This window comes from Wyeomyia smithii, chromosome 1, assembly GCF_029784165.1.
Source record: "Wyeomyia smithii strain HCP4-BCI-WySm-NY-G18 chromosome 1, ASM2978416v1, whole genome shotgun sequence".
In the NCBI taxonomy this organism is placed as follows: domain Eukaryota; kingdom Metazoa; phylum Arthropoda; class Insecta; order Diptera; family Culicidae; genus Wyeomyia; species Wyeomyia smithii.
In genome coordinates, this window is record NC_073694.1 from 19,535,367 (window position 1) to 19,557,577 (window position 22,211).

General features: G+C 42.9%; 1 protein-coding gene across 13 annotated transcripts in view; it reads right to left on the bottom strand.

Moving 5' to 3' along the window:
• The window catches only part of LOC129718856 (MAP kinase-activating death domain protein), an 88,082-nt gene extending 65,881 nt beyond the window's left edge, over positions 1-22,201 (bottom strand). For 9 of the 13 annotated variants that reach the window (XM_055670010.1, XM_055670018.1, XM_055670020.1 and 6 more), the window contains exons 1-2: positions 21,822-22,200; positions 2,358-2,872 (exon numbers count right to left, since the gene is read on the bottom strand). In XM_055670010.1, the coding sequence (XP_055525985.1) occupies positions 2,358-2,531 (174 nt within the window). In that variant the 5' untranslated portion in view covers positions 2,532-2,872; positions 21,822-22,200. Of the gene's footprint in view, positions 1-2,357; positions 2,873-21,821 lie in introns of all 13 variants that reach the window. The other 4 variants (XM_055670019.1, XM_055670013.1, XM_055670008.1 and 1 more) reach the window with 2 other exon arrangements.
• Between the last annotated feature and the right edge of the window lie 10 nt (positions 22,202-22,211).

Here is a 22,211-nt window from a genome sequence, read left to right on the forward strand (position 1 = left end):
CTACACTATTCCCAATGTGCCCTGCCCTCACGGAGGAAGACCTGATGCAGAAAAAGAAACTTTCTACGCACAGCTGGAGAAACTTTACGATAGCTGCTCGCGTAGAGACATCAAGATCGTCATTGGAGACATGAACAGAAGGAAAGACTTTTATAAGTTGGTGATCGGCCCGCACAGCTTGTACACCGTGACGAACGACAACGGCCAGCTATGCACCAACTTCGCAGCTTCCCACGGGCTGGCAGTCCAAAGTCCCTTCTTTCCCCGACCAACGTACAGCAAAACAATTGACCACGTTCTCATCGACGGCCCGTTCTTCACAGACATTACATACGTACGCACCAATCACAGTGCTGATTGGACATGACTACTTCAATACGAAAAACTACAAAACTCTGATATAACCGGTAGTCCTCTACGGAAGTCCTCTTGGTGTTTTCGTAGCACCATCCTAGGTCGCGGACGATATCGACATCATTGGTGTCAACCGTAGAGCGATGGAGGAAGCTTTTGGATGCCTCAAAATGTAAGCCGCGAGAATAGAGATTGTCATAAATTCTGCCAGAACGAAATACACGCCGGCTGGGGAATGGGGAAATCATATGAAGTAGTTGACGTATGACGTGCGACAATGCCGTGCGATAAAAAGGTGGATAGAGCCGCAAACAGGGCCTTCTACGGATTACATAGTCAGCTAAGGTCCCGCAGCTTGCAAACCCGTACAAACCTAGCACTTTATAAAACACTGATTCCTTCGGTGGCCCTCTATGGCAATGAGCTCTTGTTTTTTTTTTTTTTTTTTTGGACGTAGCATTTTGCATTCAATCCTTGGCGGCAAACTGAAAACGGTGTTTGGTGCTGACGTATGAACCATGAAATGTACAAGGCATACAAATCGGGAGATATTGCCAAGCGGATGAAACACGGCAGGTTCCAGTGGCCTGCGTATGTAACTAGAAAGCTGGAGGAACTTATTTAGCAAAAAACTCGATAGCATATATCTAGACTTCTAAACGGTAAAGTGAAACAAAATCAGTTCTCCAATTGCGGCTAGAATTTATCGAAATGAACAAAAGAATAAACGACCTCAATTCATCGTAATAAAATCGATCAGTTTTCGTAGAAAACAAGAACAGCCATAAAAATTACCTCTGGTTCGTCCCTAGCCAGAAAGATGAGCCAATAAAACAGAAAATTAAGAACTAAAAATATTGAAAATGTGTCGAAAAGCTTAAAAATCAAAATGGAACTCAAGATTAGATTTTTTTTTCAAACTCAGATTAAAAGATATTTAGAGTTTGACTCTACAAATTTTCGATTTCTTTATGTTTTCGCCGCGCTTTTTTCGTTGCCTTCAAGTTGAACTTAACCTACCATAATTTGTTAAAATGGATGGTTGCACAGCAGAAATATGTATAAGTTTAAATGAAAGCTCGAAGCGTAATGTTCACCACGTAACAAAAAACTGTAATGCTGTTGAGAAGAACATTAAGCCCAAATTATTGTACATTTAATCCACTCTTTGGAAAGTTCATGAGTGCATCGAAGCTTATTTTGAAGGAAAATTGATGCTTATTCTAATTTTGACTTGCAAAAAATAGATGAACACTCCTAAAAAACTGAGCTACATTAATCAATATAATCCTAGTTTACTTTTTATTGCTTTCAAGAGCAATTTTGAACAGATTTCGGCTCATCTTCTAGTCATATGGCTTCTTTAACTATTTTGGCTTGAACAGCCAGAATATGATGTTATAATCCATTTTAGCTTAAATCTGCTGAGACGCAAAAAACTGTTTTTATTTTACGTCAATTATCATAAATTCTCAAAAACTCGAAAGAGCGTGCCTGTAAACTAACAAATCCCTACCTGGAAATTATCATATATTTAGAATGCTTCTAAAAACCAGAAACAGAATTAGAATAATAACCCGTACAAGTGAAACCAAAAGATAATTCTTATCTGAACTTAGGCCAGTCTGAGGAATGATTCAAAGATCATCTCACAATTCAAGGAAAACATAAATAAGGAACAGTTGCTAAAGCCAAAAGCTATCATTTCTTAAGATACTTTTTCATCAAACAGCAAAGAGTGGGTGATCAAACATGTTTTGCGTATTCGCAATATATTGCGATATCTCGATCAAAAATATAAACTCGCTGAATTTTTCACTAGAAATTTCATAACTTTCTGATTCAATTTACCCCCTCACTTAACATGTGAATGGGATAATTCTAGTAAGCTGGTTTGTTCCTCATATGCGTTCAACCCGATTTATCGATAGCAACAGCTACAAAATTTTGGCACCGTAATAGCGTAAAAGCACTTGGTTTAATTGGATAAGCATGCCACGAACCTGCACCGGTGGAGCCGAATGGGGCCCAGCTTGCGGCTGCATTCCCGGAACGTTGCTTCCAGCCCCGGGCGGGTTGTTGCTGGGTCGGGTTACGACCGCCGACCGGGCGCCCACTATCGCCAGATAGTCGATCAACCGTGGACACAGCGAGTCCCGTTGCTGCTGTTCGGCCATTATCTTGGTAGGTTTGTTTGTATTTTTTTTCTCTCTCTTTAGCCGGGGTCAGTAGACGGATTCGATCTGATCACCAACAACCGAGCGTCTCCACGGGAAGGAGCTGCGTGAAGTGGTTTGTTGCTGTTGGTACACACACGCTGAGACTTCTTTTTTTTCTACGTTGATAATTGCCGATCCATGTTTATTTTTAGTTTTTTTTTTTGGAAAGGGAACTGCACAATCCGTGGGTGATTCTAGTAAACACAGTTTCTCGTTTGGTTTACTTAATTGCTGCTTTCGTTGTCTGCTGGTGGGTGGCAATTAGGGCAGGACTGTCGTTCTACTGGCATTTTATTTCTCTGGAATTGGTAGAAAGCACAAATAAAGTGAGATATCGTTAGTTAGTTGTTTTTGTTCAGTTTACCGTATATAATAGCGAAAAGCGGGCGCTAGCCAAATCACGTGGTCATTAAGTGGAAAACAATTCAATTTATTCATAATGAAAAAATATTTATCGATCGATCAGACTTGATCAGCATTCATTTCTATGAAACTCTGATATGAAAGAACATTGTTTTAGACACGACACCAGCGGTGTCAGTTTACCATTGCATAATAAATAAAGCTAGACTGGAAGAAAACCATTGTCCTTGCGAAAGAGCCACTGGCGACGATGAAGGTTAATGTTATGAAACGATAACCGATTAATAACGGAGGTCCTTTGTTTGTTGGCTGGCCGTTGTGCTCTAGTGCATCGCCTCGCAAGGCCACTGGAAACTGGAAACCGACCCCACAAGCGACTCTTTGCGATAGGATAATTGAATAATCGATGCCATAAATAAACGCTCGTCATTCTCTTGATGCTGCAGCAGCTTTAGGACTTTCACCCGTTCGCATCTGTGACAGCCGCATCCATCCACGCGGATGTGGGATTAAAAATAGATCTCGATGCGAAGCCCGGTAAGGGAGGAGGGTACTGCTTAAGAGAAATTTTACGTCAAACCGTTAAGCCGTCGGGAATATCTTCTTAGATTCCAGTGAAAATTCGTGGTAGAGGACTTTACGTGTGAAATCCCTCCTGAGTGCACTGCAATGACGTAGGTGCACAAACTTTGGCTGCCGTCAACTGCAGATTCGATTAGTGGTGCTTATTTAACGCCCCATCATAACGATGTTAGCAGTTTTGTCTGCTGTACGGCGTAACTCGATTATTATGCATCTCCAACTGGGGTAATCAAACAATTTACAGTCACATGTTTGCTAAACTAACCACCTGCCAGCTGGATAATAGCTGGTTAAAACAGTAAACCAACCCGCATTAGCGACGGTGCATAAAATAATACTTAGCTCAGGTTTTTGTTTCCAGTTGACCCATAAAACGCAACGACACGGGATTTCATTTATGTACACGTCTGTGATGTTGACTCAGCGACATTCCGGGAAAGTAATAAGAGAGCCTCGACACACAACGTGCCTCCCATTGTCGACAAAAGCCGCACACAAACACACTTGTTGTTGTGGTCCATTCTGTGGCTGCAGTCACCACCACCGGAACGTGGACATTCTCGTCGTCGGTTTGCCTTGCGGCCAAGGATAAACGCTCTGATGGGAATCTAAATTACACAACTTTTGCTTTCTTTCAAACACACGTTGTGAGCTGGCTTTGAGCGTGATGATGATGCTTGTTAGGTATACTAAGCAAAATTGATGCGATTTAATCTTTACACGTCCACGTCCCGTCGCCTGCTCTGGTGACCGCTGGCTGATGGGAAGCTTTAAGTTTTGGTAACTTTTTATCTTTCCCGCTGAGCAGCGCAGCAGAAGCACTAGAGGTCAAAGGTCATTGGCTAGGCTTGCAGAGAACGAGGACTGTAATCGATGCCATTACAAGGTCGCAGTAAGAAACGCAGAGAAGCCGTACGTACTTTATTGGGTATTGAACTCACGCAACAGCTTATATGTATTGATTGGTTTTTTTTTGTTTCGCCAACCTTCTTACTTATCAGATTATGGTAATCTGGAAAAGTTTTTCAATGTCCATCAAATAACATCCGTTTTGAGTATCTTGATGAAGAAGGTATCACTAAATTACGCTTACAGTGTATTGAATCACAGTAGGCATTTGTTCTCTGGAACTTGGATAAGTTCATTTGTTTACATCACAAAGTCGACAAAACGGCCGCGTGCTGTAAATCCTGTACCTTCGCGGTGAAAATCCTGGATTATTCACTTGTGAGTTGGCTAACTTAGAAAATTCTCTTAAATCTACTACGGCTTCTGATGAAATCATTTGAGGGTCGTTAAACAGGACGTGACGTAAAGGAAGGCTCTTTTCGAAAGCAGCCCAAGTTCTTGTTTGAGAGAAACCAATGAAAATACGGAAGTTGAAAAAAGAGGGCTGCTTTGAGAAGTTTCAAGGCACTTGTGGTACCGCACCGAAACGTGATGTGAAATCTGCTGGCAGAGAAAGCTCAAGGTTGCTCTACGAGAAATTACTGGCACTACGTAAAAGCACTGCAAGGACGTGTTCATACAAAGAGAAAGGGCACGGATTCCATACCACGGTTCTTTGGTTGGGTACTGGAAACTATCTTCAACATTAAGGCTGGATGTGTAACCTGGATGTGATCTGACCGGCATAGATAAAAGGCACGTTAACAATACCAACAGGACGTTTAATATTTGCAAACAAAAAGAACAAAAAGAGTTTTAATAAACTGGGGGAGCCAGAGTTCAAAACTGCATTAAGTTTTATTGACCGTTAACACACGGCAAGTGATATTAAGTACGTGCCACTAATGCGAATAAGTCTGGTAATGAGAATAAAGTTTTTCTGTCTAATGGGTATATCAAAGTATTGATGCAGCGATTAGTGTTTATGAAGGCGATCTGGATAAGTACCTACGTGTCTAAGCAGGAATTCTAGAAATGTTTGTCAAAACTTAATCTAATTTTGCCAGAAATCACGTTAAACTTGAAGAACTGATTACATTTTGATTGTATTATACTATCATTGTAATTACTGATAATTTACTAGCAGATTAAAAATTTAATTCCAGGGCTAATCTTAGTTCTAGTGCAACAAACCGAATTAAAATCGGCAGAACGATAATCAAATGGGAGAAAAGTTAGTAAATGACATTTCGTGAGCCAAAATGGATGGATTTCAACCCGAAATATTGTTATGTTTATTCGCTGAAGTAGCTGTGATTGATATTTTTGAAGTAGAATACTTCTCTCAGGAAGTTCGGCTTCATAGGGATGTGAAATGAAAATCTAAAACCGAAAAAAGTTAAAAATATGTTCAATTTCAAATGATAATAAATCGGTTAGTATTCGATGGATTTCCTTCGTTCTTGCAGCAATAGATTGGAAAATCTTCTAAGATTCTTTTCAAATGAAGATAATTGTAATTTTATTATTATTAGTCAAGCCTTATCAAAACGAAAAATTCGACGTTATATGATTACTTCCCAAGCACGGTCGACAGAATCATATACTATTTGGCCTATATAAGAGCTTGTTTCAGCCGAAGCCGCTCATAACAGTTCTAGACAGCGACAACAGCAGTCACCCGCATAATCAATTACCATAAACGGATGATAATCCATATCGTTTAACGATAGCCCATAAAGTCGTGACTATATCCCGAACTAGTTGTTAGGCACGTTTTATGGTTGTTGATTATGCGGGCATCCCTTAGCAGTAGCAGTAGCAGTGCAGTGGATACCAGCGATAGCGAATAGCGGCCACAGCTGTGGCGTAGCAATGGATAGCGCACTAGTTGCAGCGGATCTCAGCATCGATGCAGGGACAGCGGATAATAATGGCAGCGTATAGCGGCCACAACTGTGGCATGGCTACGAATAGCGTAGCAGTTGCAGCGGGTATATCTGACCATGAAGCATTTATGCGATAGTTAAATAAAAATTGCAATTGCAGCAATCGGCCTTTTCCGAGGCTACTAAATGTTTTTGGAAGAGCATAATGAGTGGTTATTGATAAATTGCAACTGAGGTTTGATGCTGCTGCAAATGCACAGCAGAGAGATGTTTACTACGATTTGTTGATACTGTGCATAACAAGCGGTATATACGAAACAAATCCGATTTCAAACAGAAAAGTTCGGCACGTTCTGCTCACGATGCTGAGTCTGTTTTAGAAAATTCACAACACTTCATTAACAAGGATGTAACGTCTTGAAGAAGACGGTTCAAGTTTGACATCCCAGCAGAATTTTGACCTTCATACTCATGTCTACCATCAGCAATATCAAACACGCAACAATTTGCTTCCATGCGACACGGAGACGGGAACATTTTTATCTTCGAAGCCGCACAACACGACACAATACATTTTATTTGGTTGCCTTAATGAGAGCTCTATCGGTCCGACTCGACAGAATGTCCACAAGAAATCGTTTGTGTACATCAGTGTTACGAAACTGAGAAAATCTGTAGGAACTGAAAATAAAGGCGGATCCAGAATGAATGAGATGTATTTTTCGTACATGAGTATTACGACATACGAAATAAAATTTTCCGAACGTTGTAGAATTATATAACAGGAAATAATTTAGCCACACCAATTTTTCCAGTTATATCATTCCACAACGTTCGAAAAATTTATTATGTCAGAGCGGATATCGCACGCTATCTGACCATGAAGCATTTATGCAATAATTGAATGAAAATTGCAATTGCAGCAATCGGCCTTTTTCAAGGCTACAAAATGTATTTGGAAGAGCCTAATAAATGGTTACTAATAATTGCAACTGAGGTTTAATGCTGCTGCTAATGCACAGTAGCGCGATGTTTATTGCGATTTTTTGACACTGTGCTTAACAAGCGGTATATACGAAACAAATCCAATTCCAAAATGACTGGCACGCAAGCAGCCGGGTTATCTTTCTTGTAAAAGTATTCTACTTCAACCTTGTGGTCGTGGCTTTGCACACAACCCTCCTGTGATTTTTAATTCAAAAGTCATGTATTTGTTAATAGCCCATTTCCAATAAAATACATGGAATTCTTGAATGACCAAATCCAAATCTACTCCGATTTATCTCATAGGATCATAGGAGAATTTTTAGATTTATTTTATGAAGTAGACGACAGAAAGGGGGTTTCTTGGGCACATATTAGGTCTTGTTTTGAATAAATACTGTTTCGGGATAAATCAACTTTAATCGAATTTATTGGCAAATATTGTAAAATGTGATCCTTAGTACCAAATTCAAAGTATGATGAAATACGATAACAGACGATTTTGTCGTGAGTTAATTTGTAACGGTTTCTGGATGGAATTGCATTTAGCGTAAAGTGATTTCCAGATTAGCTGTTCTAAAATTACATCCTATTTTCGACAACTTGTAATAGAAAATTTAGCTTTGTTCTGCCTTTATTGGTAGCACTCACCGGAACAAGTCACAAGGTTGATCAATTGCCCATTTTAGTCAAGAAAAATGTCATGCAGGTGAGCGGTTTATCGACCGAAAGAAAATTGTATTTTGACATCAGCGCTAGCATACGTGCATGTGTCAAATTGGGAACTACAAAATATGTATGAGACTGACTTATAGCGCCCGAAACGGTGTTATCGCGCAATGACTGTTATTCTATTGAAAATATGAAATGATTCCAGTGTTACGTTTGTTAGTCTGTGCTTAAATGTTATCGGTAGATCCTTCAGTTCAGTTGGATCTAACAGAGCAAGTCAGGTGTAGAGGTGAATCAAGTGACCGGATTCTGCGAGCAAGTAGTTTACAGCGATCCGCAGTACGGTTCGGTTAATTTGGATGCCAGCAAACACCGCAACAGGACGCTGAGACGATACCTGGCTGCCAAAACCCGTATTCAGCTTTCCACGAGCGCACATAGGAGTATGTAGAACAAAAACCTGGCCAAAATTATTCTAATGAGTTTTCAGATAGCAAATTTCTCTTAAAGTGGATTTATATCTATTAAGCTTTATATTTAGACATAAAAACTTATTATCAACAAGATTTCATCAAGTTAGATCAACTAGCAATGATATATGAACTTTTCTTTGCTATAACTCTAAAATTAAAAAAAAAAACTTCTAGAAATATAGTGAAAGGTTGATCTAATGAATACTTTTTTGCCAATAGTAGATTCTGATACTTTTAAAGCGTCTTTTAAATCACTCGCTCTAGAAGGATTGTCTCATATACTCTTAATAAAGTAGAAAACCGCAGTGCTCCCAGTAGATCATTGAGTCATGGGAACTGCGTAACTCAACTCATCCAATCGTACATTTTCTCTTAGCATTCGCGTCTCTTGCTTCGATCACTGCAATCAATCCTTTGCTTGGACGACATGAATGCGAAGCTTCCGACCAACTTTACAATATTATAGTTAAACTCAACCAATTTTGTCATATTTCGAAGCTGTCAATTTTATTGAAACTAACTTTTGAAGTGACTCAGTTGACATCTTAAAGATCGTTGCTTCTGGGAGGATATTTGAGGGTTTTTTTTTGTAATACTTGAACCACTGCGATCATTGTTTTGATCTGTTGTGGTAACATTTGAGGGTTTCTTCAAGTTTTTCCTGAAGAAACAGAAACTTGTTATCAATCGAATGTTCATAACACTGCGCAATCAACCAGAATAGGATATTCCTCGGGAAGTAATCACACAATATGAAAGAACTAGTTTAATTTTTCACAATCGATGTATGACAAAGGCATTTTAAATGTACTCATTCAATATACAAAATATTCAACAAATCTGAACGTTCCAACTTCACATTGATCGCAATTACGAATGGGTGAGGATGGGGCAGATTTTTTTCCTTGTACTTATCCAGCAACGCATAACCTTTCCAATGGTGGGTGAATTTTTGCTGGGACTTGCTGGGAACCCAAACAAAAATCCTTTTTTGTAAAAAATTTGTAAATCAAAAGAAACTGAAAAATGGCTGTATGGCAAGGCCTTGTTTTTAGGAAGTTTTTTCTACCTATACAACACATTACCGACATAAATTTATTTAAAATACCTCAATTCTTGACTCTTATATTAAACTTACGCTCAAGAATCACTTTGAAGTTTTAATAACATCAGCAGAAGTTCATATTTTTCGTGGAACAATTTGAGACTTATTTATGGGTTTTAAGTAATACCCAGGTTATGATAGTTACTGTCGTTTGTAAACAACTCAGCAAATATAATGTAATAAGTATCAGAGGGTCCAAAAAGAATCAATAGAACGAGGAACACTTAAATTTTGTTTCTCGTATTTTGGCCAGGTTTTTGACTGAAATACTCCTATGTGGAGCGGTAATGGCGGACAGTGCACGCAGCCCATTTTGACGTTTTCTGTAGGTCAAGGAATTTCCAATCCGGTAACCAAAGATGACTAGAACAAGATAACTGACTTCCAGTTGACACTTTTACAACGGTTAGTGCTGCCATCTGATGACTTGAATTCGCATAAAACTGGTTATTGGCAAAATCGATTAATCATAACAACATCGATTAACATAACAAAGTCGACGTAACTTAGCAAACTGATATTGTTGGAAAAATATCAGAAATTTTGCTGAAATTAGACAGTAAATTATCAACACATCAACTTTACCAAACCTTTGTATAATTAAATTCCTAGTAATAGTCGAAAGTACCCGTCACATATTTGGAATCCTTCCGCTGAGTATTGCCGCACCTAGTTTGAATATTGTAGCACCCTTAAAAAGTTTAGCATCACCTGGAATAAGCAGATATCTCGTATTTTCTTCAGCGAACTTATTCAGAACGTCAGTCGTCTGAATGTTAGACAGTTCGGTGGAGAATCTGTAGAGTGAACATACACGATACAGAAAAAGCAAAGCAAAGCTTTGGTGCTACATTCCGATACGGAACTTGATACGGAATATTCAACTAAATCCATTGGAGAGGGTTCCAATCATCGTAGACCTTTATCTGTAGAAGTCCTGTAGAAGTCACCAGCATATCAATATTGTTTTTATTTTAAGTTCACCAAAATGGGATTTCTGTGAGCCCTTTAGGTGTCTCCATACGATTTAAACTTAGTTCACTGAGTTTTGAGCGAGAATCCTCCAATGGAATGGGATAATAATTCAATAGCTAGTAATAATGTTTTTTTTTTGGGAATTTTAAGTTGATTTCGGCCCTGTATCTTCATGACCAATTGATTTATCGTAAATTTTTCTTCAAGAATACGTATCGCATGGTTACTGCAACTGTTTTGAGTTTTTCAAGGTTTTGCAAGAATTTGATTGTATCTCTGCAGTCAAAAGCCTATGATCAAGACAGCCCTCCACAATCAATTCAGTGTTTCTCGAGATAAATTAAGCTCATAAATCTCAAAATTAAATGCGAACTAGCACCTTGTAGTATGTATTATTTATGTATCCAAAAGCCCTCGACTACCTCAGGTTGTTATAAGTGTTTTGCACTCTTCAAGTTTTTGATATTCTGTTGTTTGTCGCGACTTTGTATTTTCTGTCATTCGAATTTTCGCATCTTTTCTCGCACCTCCAACAAACGTGTTTTTGATATTCATTCTTTCGTGCCTCCAGCATTTTGGCATTTAATAAGTCGGTCTGAATAGTGATTATCAATACAGGAAAGGGTTGGCGCTCAGCTCTTGTTGATACCAACAGCACAGACCAACAGAGGTAACACATGAAGCCATGGAGTTACCATTCATATTTTTTATCGAATCCGTCTAGGCCACTGTCATGCAATCTCATACATATTTAGTGGTTCTCAATTTAACACGACAGCAGATGGTGCTTGTGTTTTTACCGTTAACTATTGGTATGATCCGAACGATGATTTTATTGAAAGTTTGATCAAAATTATATGGCTTTTAGTTAGTAGTTGGAGGTCATCTCTCCACTCTCTTCAGAAGAAATACCTTTCAAAAAGTGGATTGAAATGACAAGTGCAGGCTCAAAAATTTGGTAGTAATGGGCAGCGAAGGAAAAAAATCACCTCTAGCGATTAATGAATACATATAAAACAAGCCTAGGATGCGTTGACATCGTCGTCAGTATGCGAAAAACAAAGTATCGGTGCTGGTGCACTCTTTTTGCTTTCCTCTTTACGATATATTTCTATTCATTAGTGTACACCACAATACGTGGTTCTCAATGTGCACAACTCGGTATATGAAGTTATTCGTCTCTGTTACAGAGAGCGATCAGAACTTGTTATAATAAGGCTATAATTTTGACTCATGAATATGATTTTTTGTCAGAAAAAGAAAGAAAATGACAGTGTATGCTTTCCTACTCTCGCTTAAACTCAACCGCTGCCGAAGTAGTTCCTTTCCCCACACATTCCCTCTCACCGCACCGCACCATTGCTGCTGTTCAGGCGACATGATTTTCTCCTGTTGCTATCCTTTCTTCCCGTAACTACCGGCCTATGGAGAGACAAACGCAACGATCGAATCGCTTCTCAGAGCTGATGTAGTCTAGTCATGTGTTTGTTTTCTCCCAGAAACCTATGCACCCTATCATCATTCCATTATGGGTTGAGAGGATTCGAGTTTAGTCTCGGCCTGTTTTTTTTTTTTTTTTTTTTTTTTTTTTTTTTAAAGGTGGCGGGGAAATCTGCAAACAGACACCTGAGAAGAGAACTCAGGGTGTGGGGATGAGACTAGGGGAGAGATGCTGGGGTAGTTACACTCCCCCAGACACCTACTTATCCCTGTCCCGACCCACTAAAACCCCTCCAGTCTCCAGCCCTGGTCTTCCCGGAACGACGGTTAAGTATTACGTCGGGAAGTGGCTTTTGTGCGTGATGCACCCTCTTTACTCTTATAACCTCCTAGCTAACTCCCTGGAGACTGGTAATTAGCTACCACTGGCGTGTTGGTGGTTGACCCGCCACACACGTTGCAGCTCCAGAACAATCTGAGAGGCGGCCGCACAGACCGCGTTCCAGATGTCCGGGTCGTCGCACATCCTCCGGACTAGATTGTCCGGAGTAGTGCCAGGCCCGCTCACAGCCATCATGTTGCTCCGCGCTCTTACGAAACGGGGGCATACGAAGAAGACGTGCTCAGCAGTCTCCTCCTCCTCCACGCACTCGGGACACATGGGGGACACCGCGTGTCCGAACCTGTGCAGATATTGCCTGAAACAACCATGGCCTGACAGGATTTGTGTCAGGTGGAAGTTCACTTCGCCATGTCGTCTCCCGACCCAGCCGGATATCTCCGGTATGAGTCGGTGCGTCTATCTGCCCTTTGTGGAATTAGACCATTCCCTCTGCCAACGGAGCATCGAGAATGACCTTCTGGTACCTCGTATGCCCCTTGTGTCACGTTGGTCGAAACACTCTCTGTCCTCCTTGATGGCGATGCTGATAGGCATCATGCCGGACAAGACACATATTGCATCGTATGACACCGTACGATACGCACTCGCAACTCTCAGGCACATGAGCCTGTAGGTACTTTCCAGTTTGCCACGGTAACTGTTAGTACCTAGCGCTCTGGACCACACTGGCCCACCATACCTAAGTATGGACGAAACCACGCTGGCAAGAAGTCTTCGCTTGCTGCCATAAACCGCTGAGCTATTGGACATCATACGAGATAGTGCTGCAATAGCCGATGAGGCCCTCTTACAGGCATAGTCGACGTGACTCCCGAACGTGAGCTTGTCGTCCACCATAACCCCCAAGAGCTTCAGGGATCGCTTCGAGGTGATGGTGCAGTCTCCGACTCTGACCACCGCCTGTTGCTCCGATTTACGGTTGTTCACAACCATGACCTCCGTCTTATGATGCGCGAGCTCCAGTTTCCTGGAGCGCATCCAGTCCTCGACCTTGCGTATACAGTGCGCGGCCGTCAACTCGACCTCCTCGATAGACTCGCCGTAAACCTCCAGCGTTATGTCGTCTGCAAAGCCGACGATCACAACCCCTACAGGGAACTTGAGTTTTAACACTCCGTCATACATGACATTCCACAACACCGGGCCCAGGATAGAACCTTGCGGAACTCCTGCGGTAATTGGGACGCACTTCTGACCCTCCTCTGTGTCGTAAACAAGTACTCGATTCTGGAAATAATTTTCCAGAATCTTGTACAGCGACACCGGTACATGGATGCTCCTGAGCGCGAGCGCTATGGAGTCCCAACTGGCACTATTGAACGCATTCTTCACGTCGAGCGTGACGATTGCGCAGTAGCGTATTCCCCTTCTCTTGCGCTGGATTGCTACCTCCGCCGTCTTGATGACGGAAGAGATTGCGTCCAGCGTGGACCTGCCCTTCCGGAAGCCGAACTGGTTACTTGCCAGACCGTGTACACCCTCCGTGTACCTCACCAGTCTGTTGAGGATGATCCTCTCAAGCACCTTGCCCGCGGTGTCCAGCAGGCAGATAGGCCTATATGCCGATGGGTCCCCTGGCGGTTTCCCAGCCTTCGGCAATAAGACCAGTCTCTGCCGCTTCCACCTGTCCGGAAAGAGACAGTCATCCAGGCACCTCTGCATGACTGCCCTGAACAGCCCGGGGGCCGTTTTTATCGCCAGCCTGATCGCCAGGTTAGGGATACCATCCGGTCCCGGTGCCTTGCTCACCTTTAGGGATTTGGCGATCACGATGAGTTCCTCATTCGTAACCCTTGCCTCCTCCCCTGCCTCGACACGGCTGTCGTCGCTCACGGATTGGATGCTCGGCAGGTTGGCCGACCATCTCTGGTCTATGTCTGAGATACTGGAACGTCGGACGTGAGACTCGACCGCCGGAGGCCAAGGACTTGGCTCGTGGCGTGGAAAGAGTCCCTCGATGATACGCTCCAGCATCGCTGGTGATCGCTCTGCAGGCGCCAGCGCGCCTTTAGTCTTGGCCATTACGATCCTGTAGGCGTCACCCCACGGATTTGTATTGGCACTCGCACATAGCCTATCGAAGCAGGCCCTCTTGCTGGCCTTTATCGCACTCTTTAGCATCGATCTTGCCGAACTGAATGCTGCGCGGCGCTCTGTCCTCTCTTCTTCGTTTCGCGCACGCTGCATCCTCCGTCTTGCACGGAGGCACGCACTGCGAAGGTCGGCTATCGCGTCCGTCCACCAGTAAACCGGTGGCTTTCCATTCCTAGGTTGGCGAGTCCTAGGCATGGTGGCGTCGCACGCCCGCGATAGCATAGCAACTAGTTGGTCAGCAGTCGGGCGAAGCCAACTGCCCCCCTCGCGCTCCCTTCTCATTGCCTCTTCGAATACCTCGGCATCAAAGTGCGATGTCTTCCACCCGCGAACGGTCGGAGTGTTGGCTCTACCCGTCGCTTGCCCCCTCTCGTTGTTGTCTACACTAAAACAGACCGCCTGGTGGTCGCTATTAGTGTAGCCATCGTCTACCCTCCAGTTCTTGATCAGTCCTGGGCTGGAGAACGTCACGTCGATGATCGACTCCGCACCATTTCTGCTAAATGTACTTTTGTTCCCAACGTTGGCCAGATCTAGGTTGAGCTTTGCAAAAGCCTCCAACAGGATCTGGCCCCTCTGGTTCGTGAAGCAACTTCCCCACTCAACAGCCCAAGCGTTGAAGTCGCCCGCCACCACCAACGGCGTTAGGCCCGTTAGCTCCATGGATAGGAGGTCGACCATCTGGATGAACCTTTCGGTAGACCAACGTGGCGGAGCATAGCAACTGCAGTAGAACACTCCGTTCACCTTAGCAACTACGTACCCTTCTTCTGAGGTTGAGACAACCTCCTGAACCGGGAACTTGCTCGTCGTACATATGGCCGCCAAACTGGACTTATCCGCAACCCAGTTACCGTTTCCGGGAGGGATGCGGTAGGGGTCCGATATGACGGCGATGTCCGACAACGACTCAGTGGCTGCTTGGTGTAGCAGCTGCTGAGCCGCGAAGCAATGGTTCAGGTTCAGTTGCGTCACCCTTACGCCCGTGGTTTCGCAGCCGGCTTACCGGCTGGGCACCTGGGGCCTCCCATAAAGTGTTTGGCGTCCCGTTTCCCGGAACATACCATGCACTTGGGAGACTCCCCACAGTCCTTTGCTTTATGGCCTGCACCTCCACATCGCCTGCACAGCTGGCTCCTATCGGGCCCCTTGCAGGTCCAGGACTTATGTCCGCCCTCGAAGCACCGGAAGCAAATGTCTGGTTGCTGTAGTATGCCCAGAGGACATACAGACCAGCCGACCTTCAACTTGCCCTCTTTCAGGGCCAGGTTAGCGTCCGCCGACGGTAGTCGGAAGGTAGCTACCTGGGTCCCCGCCGGACCTTTGCGGAGGCGGATTGACTCCTTAGCCACCTCCACCCCGCACTTCGCTTTAAGGGCTTGTGCAATGTCGCACCCCTCAGTGATTTCGTCCAGGTTTTTAAGCTGGAGAGTCACTTCTGAGGTGAGTGCCCGCACTTGCACCTCCTTCCCTAGGACCTTTTCGGCTACCGTTTTGTAGGTAGCCCCCTTGTTCTTGGCGTCCTTCCGGAGCTCAAGTATCATCTCGCCAGTGCGAGATCGGCGGATACTCCGCACATCCGCCCCCAGATCCTTGAGCTGGGTTTCCCCCCTCATCTTCTTCAAGACTTCTGAGTACTTCGACCCATCCGTCTTGAGTATGAGGGCATCACCCCTACTCCGCGCCTTTTTGACCTTTTTTGGTCCTCTGGCTGCTCCGCCATCCTGACGCGTCGCACCTTCCCGACGCTTCCTACCCTCTACGGTAGTCCAAGGATTGCCCGTAGCCTCCACCTGTGCCTTTCCCGCGGTGGACCTTGAACCGGTTGGCGTGTGTTCCCGTGGGAGTAGCACGACCAATCGTTTCTTGGTGTTCCCGGGGGCCGTTTCCCCCGGGGACTGCCTCGTTCGCTTAGCGACCTGCCCCGTGGAGCAGACCGACGCGAACGAGGGGGCGTCTGTCTGCACCTCTTTAGATGCAGTCGCCCTCCCGGTCCTGGCCGCTTTCTCGGCCGCCTTCACCCGAGCTACGAGTTCTTCGTGCTCCTTTCTGGCTTCATCAATGGTGCTCCGAAGCAGGAGGAGGCTCTGCTTCAGGTCGCCAGCGATGTTTCGCCTGTTCGCCGAGAACTCGATTATGGCATCGAGTTGTTCAGACAGCGCCGCCACTCTTGGCCGCGTGTCCATGCACCTTTCGACGGCCTTGACTAGCAAGGGACCGTCCACCGAGATGTCTGGTGTGGACACCGACGGATTCGCCGTTTTTCCACCTCCAGACTTCGCCGCATCCGTCTCCGCCTTCTTCTGCGGAGACCGCTGGATGCCACCTCGTGCGAAGGGATTTGGTAACCCCTCCGCACCCGTCTCTTTTTGGTTCTTCGAGCTCATTTTTGTTAATTGGGTCCCCCTTCCAGCCGCTATCCTTGTCCATAGATGAGAAGTCGCTTGTATGGTCCCATGGTAATCTATGCCGAAGCAGTGAGGCCATGGGTAAGGGGGGTCGCCATAGTACCTTATGAGCACTATGACGCCCCCGCCCGCGTAAGTCAGGAAAGGGGCATCTTGTCCTAGGACTAGTTCCCCCCCATCTGATCCTTCTCTGCCTGATTCCCACCAGGCAATGGACGCGGAACGTACTGGAAGGCCTGCCAGGTTTTACGGGACGGAGACCCCTGCACCGGGTACCATCTCGCCGTTTCAAGCCGCTGTCACGCGACTTTACTAAGGGAGCTCGATGCAGGTGCCAGCCCTTGGTCGTGGTTCCTTAGCGTATCCGACTCGAATCCGTTTCGTTCGCTGCCAGTTGCCATAATTGGGACCTTACTGGTGTCGGCCCCAATGGACGGGGGAGTGCATTTGGTTGATGGGAGCGGCACTACTCGCTCCGTCAGAGATGCTTCCGGGTAATTGTGGCATTTACGAGGAGTCGACGGCCCAGTGTCCGACCCTCACCACCCCTAAGCAATCTCCCGCTGCTGGTCCAGGGCTGTTAGGTACTGTCAGCGGTCGCCCTCATATAACGTGACCTCGGCGGTCGCCACGCGCCGACCCGTGGTGGCATGCAGCTCTGCCTGTACACTTCGCACATATGGTGAATAAACGACGATTGCATCATATTCGTTTCGTTTCCATCACTGGTAATGGGTGAATCGGGAAGTCGTGAATATAGCAAAAAATTAAAACTATATTTCCTAGGACTCCTTATAAATGTGAATTAAGAATCCTGAAACTTTTGGTATAGGCGATGCTATTTTTCATTTGCGATCGCGCTGGACAGGGTTTTCATAGTTCTGATGTGAAATGTATAAAAAAAGTCTGCTAAAACCCAATCATTGAGGAAAATTATGTTTTGCTCTGCACCAGAGCTGCGAAAAGTCAATATCATACTACTGACATTACGCCAAAATGATACAACACCAGCATCAGCCAACTACGATGCATGGTTCATTACAAAAGAGTTTGCGATGTTACAATTCTCTTAACGTCAACTCTCACTCTTATTTTTTTCTTGATATCTTTCTCGATCATTCGGGTATGGCTGTACTGAGATTGAACCAGCAGAAATATCAAGTTCATTTTGACAGCATGACGTTATGAGGATAGCAAACATAAAATCAATGATTTTTCTTCAATTGATATGTATGATATTGATATATGTCGGCGTGCGATCAGACTGAACTAAGCGCCGTTTTCTAAGATTGAGTTATTGACACCCAGTGGATATGAGAAGTAATAATCTATCTATTATGAAATAACGAAATCGTTTGAGCATTTGATAACGATATTATAACAAAAATTCTCTGTAACAGCTTGTACACAGCAATTGCGGCGGTGAATGTTTTTCGACGCTTGGTTCGGCACACCGACTAAAAGCATTGTCAATAAACAACTATTACTTCGTTTTGTAACTGAGCGTATTTTAGTTTGGTACATTTTGAATCTGTATGATCATTCATTTTTATTCTCAGTAAAGAATATGCTTCTTCATAACACCAATTGTAATAAAAAGGATTCTATTAATATTTTTCAAATGATCTCATATCTGAAAAATAATATTACATTTTTATTTGTTTTTTGACAGCATTAGTTTATTAATTTGATTCTTGAATATTATGCTTGTTGTAGGTTAAACTAAAGACAGTGTTAGTTCGCGGCAAAAAATGAATCGCGGGTGGCAAAACAGAAAACTTTTAAATATGTATGGGTATGTATATTTATATACAGATCCTGTTAAATTTTGGCACGGTTCAACTTTGAAACTGTTCAATTTCGGTTTGAAACGGTTTTGCTTTTCCCCTAGTTTTCATTCATATTTTCTTTTAACGCCGGAGTTAATCGACTGGTTTCGGATATATGGCCGGAATATGTTTCAGTAACATGGTAACGATGATCAAAGCAGTGTTTAGAAGTGCTTAAAATCCTACCGTGCCTCTCATTGAAAAATGTAAAAATGCGGACCTGTTCCGGTTGTGTTCCGAATACTCGGGGTTGTTGTGCCAGCCCATCAAGCGACACCTATAACCACTGGTTTGAAATTATAAACCTAGTTCATTGGTGGCCATATCTTGAGTTGGGATCGTCACGGACCGCAAAGCAGATCAAATTTAAAAAATCCAGATAGCAACAAACTTCAAGCTGGCACTGACATAATCACGCTGCTGAAACGATTTTTGATATTCCAAAAATCACCTTGATTTGCATTGCAGTGATATTTCCGAGTGAACTCTGTATATTCACGCCGATTGACAATGAGAACCCGAAAATGGCAACAAAAGAGACAAGATATTGAATCACTTGTCGGATCTCCACGCTTACTGTGATGGTTGCTGGCTATTCATGAGAGAAAGAAACGAGTGCGATATTTTCTCTCTCGTCATAGTCAGCACGTTGCTTGGATTAATCGCAGCTCTGCTCTGCACTATAGTGTTTTGTGCGTATCCAAATTCTATCTTGCTAGAAACAAATGTTTGAAATTTTGTCTCTCGAAATTATCCATGTTAGAAACTCTGCTTTCCAAACGTCTTTCAACAATTCAGCACCTTCATTTTATTTTAATTTTACTGTTTTAAGGTTCTGTTGTTTTTGTTTCGATTCTGTCATTCAGGTTTTTGCAACCTTTTTTTTGGCATCTTTATGTAGCGTGATTTTCGTCCTTCTTCTTTTTGTGCTTTTCAGTATTCTACCGTTTGTTAGGCCAGTCTATGATTATGATTTCGTAATTTCTAATGCCTCAGAACTAATGGCCAGCTTTGGCCAGGTCAACGAAACTGTTCATCGGACGACGTCCGCAATGCACATGCCCGGAAACTTAATTCAAGATGAATCCATAAACCTCTTTACTTTTGCGTTGTATACCCGATAAAACCCTTTTAATATATAAATTGAAACTAGACCATGCCCCAAATGGAATAAAAATAATCGCCTCCATTAGTCACTCTATTTTTCAACATCACCCGCTTCGTAATTTATAATCAATGCGTCGTTGAATCAAAGTTAGTATATGAATTTGCTGTAAAATCTTCTCAACAATTGGATGGTGGCAAACGAGAAGTCTAAAATAGATATTCATTAATCATAATTTATGAGAGTACATAAGCTATTTTTACTATCCTTAAATTGTGTGTGGTCAGCACAAATGGAAACTTTCAACATTTTTAAGAATGCAAGAGATTTTAATAACAAACAAAACAAATAAATAAGGATCTAAACGAGACCCTTGAGGGATTCCAGATTTGACTTGAATTGAGTTCGATATCGTGCCTTTAAATTTAACTGTTGGTTACAACAGTTCGAATTCAGAAGTTCTGAATGAATCATATGTTTTGTTATTTGAAAATGAACTCGTGAAAATGTGGAAATAATTCCAGGACGATATTTTATAAAGCTTTCACGAATGATAATTGAAAATTAAAATCTAATCTTTGATTTGCGATGGTCAGAGTTGGGTTGTGTGCACACACTGATAAAGCACTTCCCCCCGTAACAGCAAAATTTCATTCATCTCTGAAAGGTCTGCTTCCCATGATATCGTTTTGAACATGTCGGATTTTTCTCTTCCTAGAATCTAATATTCGAATTTTTTCTTTCAAAGTTGTTAGACCAGCATCGTACCTCCAGCTGGACCAGCTGGGAGCCACAAACTCGTATCATTTTGTTCAAGTTTTGCCTTCCGAACCTACCTAATTATGAATTTCTTCTGATAAGAATTAGTCATAAGAATCACGAAGAGCATATTTCCAAAAGGCACAATTATTAATGGTTATTATGCATTTAGAACTCCGCTCAGTCTTGGCCAGATTAACGGAACTGTTTATCGGCCGAAACGCTAGTCGCTAAATTAGAGTAAATGGCATGCGGCAAGAAATAAGCGCACGCACGCAAAATCAATTTTAGAAGAATTCATTAATCTCATTATTTTTGTACAACGCAGTCAACTCAGTCGAGTCTCTCTGATACACAGGCTGTAACTACACAAAGTAAATCTATACAAATTTAGCAACCTACGAGACGAACCGATAAAATAACCAAAAGCTCGGTTCAAATAAATACTTTTGGGGTTTAAGCATTAAGAAAGAAACAGAATTGTCATAAATAGATTTCTAGTTGTATTTGTTTGAAAAACCTTGAGTGGTTTAGCAAAATATTATTTCCATCACCAGTGCTAACCTGAATGAATTACTTTCAGCAGTTATAAATTGTTTAGAAAAAAAGGTTAGGTTTGATTGAAACTCATAACTCTGCCTTTCATGCTGGTGAGAATTTTTTTTCTGTACTACCTCTCGAAGCTTTTCAATAACTCAGAACGCTCTTTCTCGAACCTGTCTTCGTTCCAAATCTATCTAAATTGAATTTCAGGAACTCGTAGCTGCGCTGTTCTCAATTTTGACCAAAATTCAATTAGGAGCCATGCGCTACAGTACGAAACAGAAAGATTGTTTTATAATAAATTTAATCATTACAGTTTTTAAAGAACATAATAATGATCACACAGAAACAATTTATGTAACATCTTGATTTCTACATGTGCTACAAATTGAATCACATTGCATAATACGAACAAAATCCACTCCCAAGCAAAGAAGAATCCTGGGAAGGAAAGAATTTTTCGCACTCCAAAATATGCCACCATCCCAAGGCCGTTCTGGGCTCAGCTAAGCAGAGAAAAAACACCGAGCGTCTACACGCGCTTCCCTATCTGTCAGCTGCCACTGGCTCTGGCCGAAAAGATGGCAAAAACCCCCAACACAAGCACCAGCGAGCTGCGACATCTACCAGCACGAGAGACGACCAGTGAAAATATCGATTTTTCGGCCATCATGAAAACTAGAGCGTTTTCACTTTGCAAACCCTGTTAATCGTGAGGCAGCGAAACTCCACTTACCTTTCTTGTACCGGTGAAAATTGGTTCTGCTGGCACGTGCACAAGCGTAACCAACTAATTGTTAACTGATAAGAGTAGTTTAATTTACATTCAACGCGAAGGTTTTACATTTTTCACATCGCATTTCACCTTTTTTATCGTCGCACAACGAGAATCACTACTTGACACACCTTAACTTGCGGTAGCTTGAAAACTGTAACTTTTCAAACTCGTTCGAACACACTTTTGCAACTTTGTAAACTACAATCCTAGCTCAAGTTTAATTTTTCACTTGCACCATTATATAAGGCTTTGTGGGAATGCATTTGGAAGCTGCTTTTCCCCTTTTTTCTCCAGCTGCTGATCTGGCCGAAGTCCTGTAGCAGACTGAACGTTTTCCCAATAGCGACC